The 13,098-nt window shown below is 32.9% G+C and overlaps 1 protein-coding gene across 1 annotated transcript in view; it reads right to left on the reverse strand.

Annotated features, from left to right (window-relative positions):
- NBEA (neurobeachin) overlaps positions 1–13,098 on the reverse strand; it is a 763,072-nt gene that overhangs the window by 491,857 nt on the left and 258,117 nt on the right. Inside the window, exons 32-33 of the mRNA XM_011943032.1 lie at positions 7,528–7,682; positions 5,214–5,340 (exon numbers count right to left, since the gene is read on the reverse strand). Of these exons, the coding sequence (XP_011798422.1) occupies positions 5,214–5,340; positions 7,528–7,682 (282 nt within the window). The remainder of the gene's footprint in view (positions 1–5,213; positions 5,341–7,527; positions 7,683–13,098) is intronic.

Here is a 13,098-nt window from a genome sequence, read left to right on the forward strand (position 1 = left end):
AATCTACTTATGTGAAGCCTGAAAGCTCCAAGGGCTAGAATAGAACAATTTTTTGAAAAGAATAATTATGAAGGAGTTGTAACACAAACATCACTGAGAGTGCATAGTGCTGGTAATTGTCTGAATTCCCTCCAGCCAGAAAGGAGAGAGCTCATTAAATACACTGGGCATTCAGGAGAAATTCTAGCAAGTCTACCCTTTCTAACTGTGGCAAAAGCAATCCAAGAATAGAGGCCTCCCTAAATTTGCCTTAGAAGATCTTAAAAGCATGCTTCATGAGCAAGGATGGCCTCTTCAACAAATGGTGCTGGGACAAATGGACATTCATAGGCAAAAATATGTACCTCAACCTAAACCTCATACCTTACACAGATATCAGCTCAAAATGGATCACAGACTTAAAAATAAAACAACTTTTAAACCACAAAACTTTATAGAAAATGCAATATAAAATTTGGGAACACAGAACAAGGTGAGGAGCTCTTAGACATGACACCAAAAGCTTAACTATAAAAAGGTAAATATGACAAGCCAGGTTAAAAAAAATTTAAATTTTTCTCTGCTAAAAACCCCATTAAAAGGATGAAACAGGGAGCACGTCTAGGAGAAAATATTTGCAAACTACATTTCTAAAAAAGGACTTGTATTTGAATATAACAAAAACTCTCAGAGCTCAAAAGTTAGAAAGTGATTCAATTAAAAAATAGGCAAAAGACATGAACAGACAATTCATGGAGGAGACATACTGATGGAAAATAAACATATGAAAAGATGTTCTGCATCTTTATCCATTAGGAAAATGCAAATTCAGAGCACAATAAGATATCACTACATACCTATCAGAACGCTTTAAAAAAATGCTGGTAACAATGAGGAGAAACTCGACTGCTCACACATTGCCAATGGAAACATAAAGTGGTACAGTCACTCTAGAAGACAGTTTTGCAGTTTCTTATAAAACTAATCATATACTTACCAAAGAGCCAGTAATCTCACTCTTGGGTACTTAGCCCAGAGAAATAAAAATGTATGTTCACATAAAAACAAATGTCCATTGTAACTTTATTTTTAATAGGCCCAAACTGGAAAAAACTTAAATGTCCTTTAGTAGGTATATGTTTAAACAAACTGTCATCCATACCATAGAATATGACTGAGAAATAAAAAAGGAACATACTATTAATTCATGCAACAACTTGAATGGATTGCATCGCAGTATTTTTAGTGAAGAAAGATAAACGTTAAAATGCACCTCTGGAAAGTGTAGGAATCCAAGAAGAAGTAGGGAAAATTAGAAAAAATAATGAATATAAAAAATACTACATTGTACAATGCAGGTAAAACTGTGCTTGGAGGAAAAATTATGGCTTTAAATGCTCATATACCACACCATTAAACAAGAAAGGTCTAAAATCAAAGATCCAAGAGAGGGTTTGTGAAACATCTATAAAAGAAAAGATAGTAAATATTTCAAGCTTTAGGCCATATTGTCTCTGTTGCAACTATTTAACTCAGTCACAGTAATGTGAAAGCAGTGAAAGCAGTGATAGGCAATACACGGGCAAATGAGTGTGGCTGTATGCCAATAACTTTATGTACAAAAACTGGCAGAAGAATGATTTGGCCCATGGTCCACAGTTTATAGACACTCAGTCTCAGTTTCCACTCTAAGATATGGAAAGAAAAAAGCAAGCAAATATGATGCAAATAGAAAGGAGTAATAAAAGCAGAATTCATATAATAAAAAGCAAAAAAACCCTAAAAATGTTAATGAACACAGTATCATTTTTTGGGGGAAATCATAATATTGAAAAACAACAGCTATTCTGATAATGAAAAATGAGAAAAAACAAAAATTAATAAAATCTGAAATGAAAGAGGGAGCATCATTAGAGATCATACTTATATTTTAAAATATTAATAAAATGTAAAAAATTACAAAGAATGTATGGCAATACATCCAACAACTTTGATAAGATGGGTAAATTCATTGAAGACAAAAATAACAAAACAGATACAAAAATAAATATACTATATGGATACTCACTTATCAATTTAAAAAACTGAATCTATAATTCAAAATTTTCCAAGAAAGAAAATTCCAGGCAGAAATGGCTCTGCTGGTGAATTCTCAAACATTTTAGGATAAATAACACTAAAGCTACAAGTGACATTATCTCATGCAAAGAAAACAAGGAAACTATAGAAAGTGTTAGATGGATTATGTGAGTTTAGAAAGTTCTAAACAACTTACTGAGTTCACTAAAATTAAGTGGCAAGATTATAAAATATAAAATCAACATATAAAAATCAATACACTAATACAAAATTGTCCCCTTTTTTCAGTTTTATTGAGGTAAAACTGACATAGGCAATCATTGATCTGCTCTTTTTAAAGATAAATTAATTTGCATTTCATTTAATTTCATATAAATGGAATCATACACTATGTACTCTTTTTTGTCTGGTTTCTAACTCCCAATTGGAAATTTAGAGCAAAAAATGTAATACAATATCATCAAATACATAAAAAATTAAAAAAACAAAAATTTAAAAAGATGTAAGAATAAGTACAAGAGCTTCACAATGAAAACTACAGTAAGCTGCTGAAAAAAATTAAAGATCTCAATGAATGACAATTTCAAAAGTTTGAATACTCAGTATTATGATAAAGAATCTCCTCAAATTTAAAGGTTCAACAGAGTTGTAATTAAAATTTCAGCAGAATTTCTTTTTTTGTTGCTTTAGAATTGACAAGTCACTTCTAAAATTTATATGAAAATGCAAATTAACCTAGAAAAGTCAAAGCAATTTTACAAAAGAATAGTTAGAGGACTTATATTACCTCATCTCTTTCAAAACTTAATATAAAGCTACGATACAGGAAGATAGTGCAGCAGTGACATATGGGACAGAATGGAGTCTAGAAATAGATCTACACATACGTGGTCAATAGGTAATTGAATGGTACTGAGGAAAAATAACAGGGTGAGAAGATATTACTCAACCCAATCTTTATTAAACCTAAGGCTAATTAAGATAGTATGGCTTAAAGACAGAAAAAGAGATGAGGCAGAGCTGTTTGCCAAACCATAATCAAGTATATATGAAAAACTAATTTGTGACAAAAGTGACAGAACACAGGGAAAAGAAGTGTCTTTCCAATAAATGGTGCTGGGTCATCTTCATATACCTATCACTCCTACCTCATTATAGTCACAAAAATTCCAAATAGATTACACATCTAAATTCAAAAAGCAAAGAATAAAAGCAGCCAGAAGGTAAGACAGGGCAAATGTAGACAAAGCTTTTACAACACCAAAAGCACTTATAAACCAAAAAATTGCAAGGTGAACTTAATTAAAATTTACAACTTGTGTTGATCAAAATAGACCATATTGATAATGATAATAAAAGTCAAAATATGGGAGAAGATATATATATGTATGACATATAATCTACAAAGGGCTTATTTTCAAAAAATTAATAAGAAAAAGACCAAAAAAAGCCCACAATTTAAAAAAATGGACTAGAGATTTCAACAGGCAAATCAAAAGAAGAAAACAAAAGACCAATGTATTTAAAAAGTGCTCAACCTCATTATCATCAGGAGAATGAAAACTAAAAATACAATGGAATGCCACTACACTTCCACCAAAATGGCTACAATGACAGAGACTAAAACTACTAAGTCCTACCAAAGATATGAAGCAACAAGACCTCTCATAATCTGCTGCAGAGTTAGTAAACTAGTACAACCACTTTTGAAAACCATTTGGCATTATCTAGTAAAACTGAACATATACAAACACTATGAATTAGCAATTACACTCCAAATTATCTAACATATACATTATGTGTAGTACACACACGTAATAGTAGTACACTCATAGTAATTATAAGTGGCCTTATCTATATAGCAGTATTATTTGTAATAACTAGGAAATGGAAAATTCCAAATGCCCACAATCAGTAAAAAGAATTAATAAATTATGGTATAGACACATAAATAAATAAAAGAATAAATGAATAAACTATTGTTATATGCAACAATAGATGAATCTCATAAAATAATGTTGAACAAAAGAAGCCAGAAGCAAACAAATACATATGATGTACTTACACTTACATAAAATTCAAAAACGACAAAACTATCTTAGTATTAAAAGTCAGGGTAAGGAATTGGAAGAAAAGCAAGAACAGTGACTGGGAAAAAAATGCAAAGCAAGGGTTCCTGGTGTACAGTCTATTTGTTAACTTGGGTGATGATGAGTGTGTTCATTCTTTCAATAAGCTTTCATATTCTGTATTTGTGTTATACCTCTATAAAAACTGTGAATACATACATATCTGTGTGTGTGTGTATACGTGCGCACAATTTTACTCCAAGAATGAGGGCCAGTCTCTTCCAGGAATGGTCTTTAATCATGACAGATAAGATAATGTTTGCTTATTCAAGTTCCAATGATGTTATATATAACATTGTACATTTATTTTGAAAGTTAGTTAGTTCATTAGTTAGTTAGTTAGTTAGGTAGTTAGTTAGTTAGTTAGTTAGTTAGTTAATTTGCAAAACAGTTTTGCTCTGTCACCCAGGCTGGAGTGTAGTGGTGCAATCTTGGCTTGCTGCAACCTCTGCCTCCTGGGTTCAAGAGATTCTCCTGCCCCAGCCTCTCTCCCGAGTGGCCGGGATTACAGGCATGCACCACCACACACTGCTAAGTTTTGTATTTTTAGTAAAGACAAGGTTTCACCATGTTTTCCAGGCTGGTCTCCAACTCCTGGCCTCAAGTGATCCTGTCCTCCTCGGCCTTCCAAAGTGCTGGGATTACAGGCGTGAGCCACCATGCGTGGCCTGAAACTTTATATTTTAAACTTTGTATCACCCCCCAAAGATGCCCAGTTTTATCATGTTACCATTTGTACATGTTTGAACCTTTACTGGAAATAGTAACATGCACTAAATGACAGTGAATTACTAATACAACAGTAAACATTTTAAAATCACTGAAGATCTCTGCTTAGACCAAAATATATCACAGGTTTTTACATAACAACTAGCCAAAAATATCAGAAAAATTGTGAAATGCAATCACAAAATAAATAATTAACCTTCATTCCCAAGAACTCTTTCTATATTTTTGTATTTTTGTGTTCTGTTTCACTACATTTAAAAAGAGTTAAAATGAATAAAAAGAAACAGTCATGCATACCTCATATTTTCAGCTGAATCTTCTGGCATTGGAGCAACTGTTTGTACAGCTGGAAGGTTTTTGCTGGTAGCACCATTCACAAAACTAGAAGAGGAGGAAGAGGAGGAGGACCCTGAATCCACGGCACCTGTTCCCAAAATAATAATTTTTAGCCTTAAACATAAATTTGTTTAAAAAAAATTTTATTACACCATTACTATCTGATTTTGAAAGAATTACTCATCAGAATTTCAAAACAGAATTTGACAATCACTTGACCATTAGTAAGTATGCTAATAAATATAATTTTATATAACAGATGTTGCATTGAAACCTAACTGATTTGCTTACATTAATCTAACAAAACTACATACTACAAATGGGGCATAAATAAAAAACATCAACAAATGAAAAAAATTTAGATAAAATGAGGCTGATAATGCAAATTTAGGTGTGAAAAACTTATCTTTTTATAGCTGCACTGCAATATTTTTGGTATTCATCATTTAAGACAGTTTGGAGTGAACTATCTGAGCATAAATTTGTGGCACTGCAGCATCAAATGCTCCTTTTGATAAGATCACTGCTTAAGAAGGGCTATAATGAGTTACATTAGTACCTGGTCTTAAAATAACGAGTGTTCCCTCAATGATATAAAAATGTAATTTTAGTAAAGAGTTTTCTATAATATGCCACTAAGTATATTAAATAGCTGTGGAGTTGAGGGACATCTAGTGTTCTTAAATATTATCATCTTATACTAATTCCCATAAAACTGAATTGCTTACTGGGACTTCCACTATAACATTTTAGAGCACCTATATGCCAATATCTGAAATGAACAGTATGTCCAGCTTAGTTGTTGGCTCACAATTTATACACACATACATACACACACACACACACATTTTTAAGAAGTTTATCACTTATATTTTTATTTCTCTTTGTAATATCATATACTTTATACTATCATCAAAACTCTTGCTACCATTACTTTCCATATTCATTCTTAATTCTTAAAATAGAAATTAAAAACATCATGACTTGTCTCTAAAGACAAAAAAGGTGATTCCATTTTGCATTTACCTAACTCCTAACAAGAATAAGGACTTTATTCATATTTTTAAAACCTTTACACTTTTAAAGTATATACTTTAGTAAAAGAAAAACAGTTTTACTCCTATCTCTAGAAAGCTAAATGAGTATAAAGAATGAAACTCTAATACTGGAAAGACTTTTCAATCTTCAGACAAGCCAGGTAGAAATATCTATTTATAATACAGATAAACAATAGATGGTCTATTCTTTGACACAATGCCATTAATGACATTTACTTGCCAATATAAATATTCTTAATAGAGTACATTCTACTTACTACAACCCCATAAATGTGTTGTTCATGATATGTCAGACTCGGGTGGTATGATAAACAAGATAGATACAGAAAGCACAAAAAAGAGCTATGAAATTAATAAAAATGGGAAGAATCTAGGCAATGATAATAAATGGAAAAGTTCAAGGCTATACAGTCTGGAGAAGAGAAGACTACTATAGTCAGGGAAGAAAAGTCAGGGATCATCTTGCGCTGTATAAATACCTAAAACGGAATCACAAAGATTTGGGTAAGGATTTATTTAGCTAATAATCAACAGGAACATTTCTGTAAATTTACAGAAAAAAAAGGTTATTTTAGGCAGACTTTTAATATTTGTAATGATTTGAAATTTTTTGTTCCTAGATTCATTAGGAATTTGCTGGGCAATGAATTGGATCAAATTATAATCTAAGTATATGAATTAATTCAATGTCAAACAACGGTTCTTATTCACATGCACTTTTTATCAAGTTGAGGTTCTTGCATATCGTCAAGGTTCTTAGGGGAGCTCTACCTCCCTTAGGGGATTTAGCAAAGAACATATATTAGAACTCAACCAATCAATGTCCCCAAATCTGCTTTCTGTCACTAACATTTTTAGTACATCTTGATATTCTTGATGCATTTTACTGATTTTTACATATCAAACGTCAGTGTTCAAATTATCCTTTGCTTCTGCTCCCCAAATATCTTTTGGTAATCTGATTTCACTCTGAAAATAAACAGCACTGTTTTGAGAAGACTCAAAACCAATACTCTCCTCTAAAATGACCACTAAAAAATGCACTCTGCAACTACAGACAAATTCTACAAAGTCGTAACATAAAATATAACCTTCTTAAAAATTAAGATAATCTTCAATGATTAGGGTATTTTAATTTTTAAGATCAAATAAGCAGAAAAATGAAAATAGAGAAAACATAAAAAGATGAGTATCACAAAAATATATAAGGACAATACCTGTTGTATTAATCATACTTTTTGGTGTAGCTCCAGTAGCAGCAAATATATTAGAGGTACTGCCTGTTGGCAGCCCACTTCCAGCAGTAGTGGCTCCCACAGTGGTTACAGCTAAACTACCTGGAGGTGGCTTCTTTACAGGTACCACAACACTCCTGTAAAGAAATGAAGGATTGAAAATAACAAACATGAGGTTGAAGATGAATTCTAATCCTGCTGCAGCCAGATATACAGTCAACATCGAATTTCTCCCGCTTTCTTCTTCCAATTAAAAAAATTGTTTAAACTCCTTAGTCCAGCTTTGTCAGTGGAAAGGATATGGACATTAAGGATATATATAAAGTGTGTTGACTAATTGACTTGGCCAACATTTTTGTAGACTTTGGAGTCTGCAAACCTTTCTTAAGATGGCATATGGACTGTGATCATAAATCTGGGAATATTAAGAAATTTGTGCTCAAGTTGGGAGATTTTATTTTGCCTATGCACATAGAATTTTTGGCAAAATGTACATAAAATATCCATCTTATCCACATCACATTCTCCATGATATTCATAAATATGTAAAAACATAAATCATTTGAATGCCAATTCTTTTTTTTCTCCATTTTTTTGACATAGTCTCAATGTGTCACGTAGACTGGAGTGCAGTAGTGCCATCTCGGCTCACTACAACCTCTGCCTCCTGGGTTCAAGCAACTCTCCTGTGTCAGTCTCCCAAGTAGCTGGGATTATGAGTCTATGCCACCACACTCAGCTAATTTTTGTATTTTTAGTAGAGACAGGGTTTCACTATGTTGGTCAGGCTGATCTCAAACTCCTGACCTCAGGTGATCAGCCCCCTTGCCCTCCCAAAGTGCTGGGATTACAGGCGTGAGCCACCACACCCAGCCTTTAAATGCCAACTTCTAAAGCTTCTTCATAGTAAAGATGAAAATTAAACCATGCAATAATAAATAACATCTAAGGGCATAAAAAGGTTATACTTTATTTTTATGATCAAAATTGAGTTGCTTTTATAATAGGAATATTGTTATGAAAGAGAATGGAGATGATAGAGAGACATTTGGTTAGAAGTTTATTTAGTTTTTGAGCCTTGGTTTCCTTAACAGAGGAGTTCAACATTTCCCCAGGTTTCTTTAGCATATTTTAAATGTATTTCATTTAAAAATTTTTGAATTTGACATTGTGTTAAGGTTAAATGACAAATAAATGTGGATATTAGCAATTTTTAAAAATGTAAAAAGAAACTACTTCTCAAACTTAATAAATATCTAAACTTCCTTGCAGTAAAGGTTCATTCTTCTCAAAATTTACAGCACTGCAAACTTCATTTAACAAGTATCTTCCAAACCTTACTCAACCAACATTGATTTTATTCATCTACAAATAGATGTATGATCTATTTTAATCAAATGTAATGCTTGGAAATTGGTGACTGACAGTACTAAAATATCCAACTTGATCTACAACTTCTTAATGCATCTCTATTTTATACTTATTCAATGAAAAAATCTCCCTAAAGAAAACTACATCAATGGTCCATTCTCAAATAAGTCTGTTGCTTAAACTTCCTTAATACCAACACATTTTTTCCACAAATAAGTGGTTTTGTTAATATCTTCAGTGACTTCTTTAATGTTAATAATCTAAATTTGTAATAATTATTATTCTTAATTTTAGAAATACTTAAAAAATTCTGTGTGACCAAAGGTACTATAATCTTAAATAGTTTTACTCATGCCAAAAAATGTCTTCACTATCTCCTTCTAGGTACTTTCTTCTTTTCTCTTTAAACATGTTGGTGTCAAATTCTTTAGACTCAACCTTTAACTCTCAACTATCTATCTAATTACCTAAAGCATACATTATGCTTTCAATCCCTATATTGGCGAGTCCTCATCTAATGCCTTCGTTTATTTCATTAAGAGGCTGTGTGACATTGCCGAAAAGAATATAAGATGTTGACTATATTTCAAAACTAAGGCTTGAAAACTGGACCACTCTCAAGCTGTATGATCTTACACTTTTTTGAGTGTAAAATCATAAGACTAATGCTACCTCCTTCACATACAACTGGGGAGATTAAACGAGATCATATTTAAATGGACTTTGTCAATTACGAGGTATATTATAAATGTTAATAATCATTATCAATGTCTAAAGTGAAATATATTTTTCGTCTATGGGATATAAGGCATCTACTTATAATGATCTACGTAAGAATCAATAGAAAAAAGGAACATGCCAATATTTGGGGTTTGTCATCAACATTCTCCTCTAAACTTATAAAATAATGTGAGACGTACTATTTCATTGGCTCTCCAGCAAGAAAACAAAACCATCAAATATTGATTTGAAGAGAAGTCATTAGTGAAAGTATAATGCTCTTTTTTCTGCATCTCTCATGATTTTTTTTAGGACAACAGCAGACACAACAATGTTTATTTATGGATCAAGAATCATGAGCTAATTAACAGTGCTATGAGATGAATTTGCAGAATGTAGAAAAACTGTTATTATAAATTTCTGATCTGTTGATCATTACTAACTTTGAGCAAAAGCTGTCTGTAACAGACTGGTATCTTGTCGAATGTGGAAGCTTTGAGAAATAAGTTACATTGGAAAAAATAAGTTATATGAGTGAGAGAAAAAAATAAATATCTAAATCCTGTAATTATGACTTATAAGTAAAATACAGAAAGGTTAAATGCCTACTTACTAAAAAATCTGAAAGCACTGAATTAATAGCAATTGATGTGAAAGCCTCCAAATATTTCATTGCTGGCAAACTCAGCAGTTTGTCGGTATGGCACAGAATCCTAACCCTACAGACCTGGGTTAGAATTCTATCTTCAGCGGTTACTATGTGGTATTGGGCACATAGATCTCTCTAAGCTTCATTCTCCTCCCCATTAAAATGAGATGCATAATGGTAGTATCATCATAAACTTAAGATTGCTATAAGGATTGTTTTAAAGATAAAAGGAGGTCACACATATAAAGTACTTAGCACAGTACATGGAATATTCTAAACAGCCAATACATTTTAGCTATTATGAGTATTGCTATGGCTCCCAAAAGTGCTGATATAGTCTGGGTCTACATCAGCAAAAATACCCAGACTGAAAGAAGCAATAATCCTCATATACTCTGCCATTGTCATATCTCATATGTATAGTTTTAGGCACTGTATTTCAAGAATAATGACAAACAGAATCATGTCCATAACAGAACAGTTAGGATGACAGTTGATCTGGAAAACAAGTCATGTGAGTAAAGGCTGAAAGGACAGAAAATTACAGTAAAAGGATGAGAAAAAGTTACAGCATTTTTTTAAAATCTGAAAGTATGGTAAGAAAACAAAATGAGACTTCCATGTACGTCAACATACCAAATTAGGACCAACAAGAAGAAAAAAAGCTCTGATAATTTTTATGAATTCCAGTTTCTAATCACTGATGTGTCCAAATGGCTGAGATGACCAAGTTACAAGGGTTTAGTTGAGAGAAGTAGGAACCTGTATTTGACTGATTTCTCCGATCTTTTTCTGAATCTACAACATTATAAGTTTGTAAGAACTATTTCCCCTTTGATTCAGATGGCCAAATTGTTTATCTACGATTAAAGGACTGCACGTTCTTGTCCTTAATATTGTTTCTTCACCAACACTACCCATTCCCTTTTATCTCAAACCATTCTCTCTCCTAAGCAACCAATTTTACAATTAATTTGAAAGTCCACACTAACCAATATGTGTTGATAACAAATTAATTATCTTTCAAAATGTTACTTGATATTAATAACTATTTATATATGAGAGTAAAAATTTCCAACTCTTACAAAACCTTCTACCAGATTGTTACACAGCATTTCACACTGGCTATCTATTCCATCTACACCAAAAAGTCTTCCCTAGAAGTCTAGCTACCTACTGTGGGTAACCTATTTAGGGTACATAAACACACTAAAATATATACAAATTTTGGTGGTAAAAACATTTTCTCTAGAGTGAACATATAGTTTTAATGAATTTCAAAAACATATACAGCCACAAAAAGGTTAAGAGCCATTGAACTGAACTATTCAGGTATTATGCTCTTCTTCTTTTAGATCTGCTATTCATCCTAACAGATACCTTGAATCCGCTGCTCCAGTGGTCCCCAAAGCTGTGGGCACTAGTGACTGATATGGTTTGGCTATGTCCCCACCCAACTCTCAACTTTAATTGTATCTCCTGCACTTCCCATGTGTTGCAGGAGGGACCTAGGGGCAGGTCATTGAATCACGGGGGCTGGTCTTTCCTGTGTTATTCTCATGATAGTGAATAAGTCTCATGAGATCTGATGGGTTTATCAGGGGTTTCCACTTTTGCTGCTTCTTCATTTTCTCTTGCTATCACCATGTAAGAAGTACCTTTAACTCCTGCCATGATTCTGAGGTCTCCCTAGCCATGCGGAACTGTAAGTCCAATTAAACCTTTTTTTTCCTTCCCTGTTCGTGGTAGGTCTTTATCAGCAGTGTAAAAACAAACTAATACAGTGACAGGTCATCGGGCATTCAATTCTCATAAGGAGTAGTTAACCTTGATCCCTCACATGCACAGTTCACAGTAGGGTTTGCACTCCTATGAGAATCCAATGCCACCACTGTTCTGACAGGAAACACAGCTTGGGCAGTAATATGAGCAACGGGGAGCCGCTGTAAATACAGATGAAGCTTTGTTTACTTGCCCACTGCTTCCCTCCTGCTGTCTGGTTCCTAACAGGCCACAGACCGGTACCAGTCTGTGGCCCAAGGATGGGGACCCCTGCTCTATTCTACACTTTCTTTACCAATTGAATTTTTTAAAAATCTCAATACTGTGCTTTCCACACAATTTTAAACTTCTGTCACACATCTTTAAGACTGTAAACTACAAGAAAGTGGATAATTCTTTTATACTACATAGAATCTATACACACTCCAAGATTGTAAAAGTTATCATCAAAATGGTACAAGCCAGGACATATTTCAATCTAATTCACTTGATAAAATATTTCATTAATTGATTATATGATTTTAATAAATTGATACATAATACATGTAAGTGTGAATTCTTCCATCATTGAATTTATCCTATCTCAAAGCTAGATGTGATATATTCACTCATTCATTCAACAAATATTTATTGAGCATTGCAATGTGTGTGGAACTGTTAGAAGCTCTGGAGATATAGCAATATATAGAATAAAATCCCTGCTCTCATGGAACTGACATTCCAATACAGAGATACAGAAAATACAATAACATAAATGAGTAAATACAGTATATCAGATATTAAGTGCTATAAGAAAAATAAAGCATAGATAGGAAGAAGGAATAATGTTGAAAGGGTGGCTCAGAGAAGATTGATAAAAAAATGGTAGTATTCGAGAGAACACTGAAGGGGGTTAAAGAATAAGCCAGGAGATTATCTAGAGAAGAGCATCACAGGCAGAAGTAACAGTACAAAGGCTAGTGTGACAAGAGAACACTGGGTGACATGGAGAGCTGTAAGAGATGAGATAAGTAAGAGGATTCAGCTCACAG

Source organism: Colobus angolensis, unplaced genomic scaffold (assembly GCF_000951035.1).
Source record: "Colobus angolensis palliatus isolate OR3802 unplaced genomic scaffold, Cang.pa_1.0 Scaffold214, whole genome shotgun sequence".
In the NCBI taxonomy this organism is placed as follows: Eukaryota; Metazoa; Chordata; class Mammalia; order Primates; family Cercopithecidae; genus Colobus; species Colobus angolensis.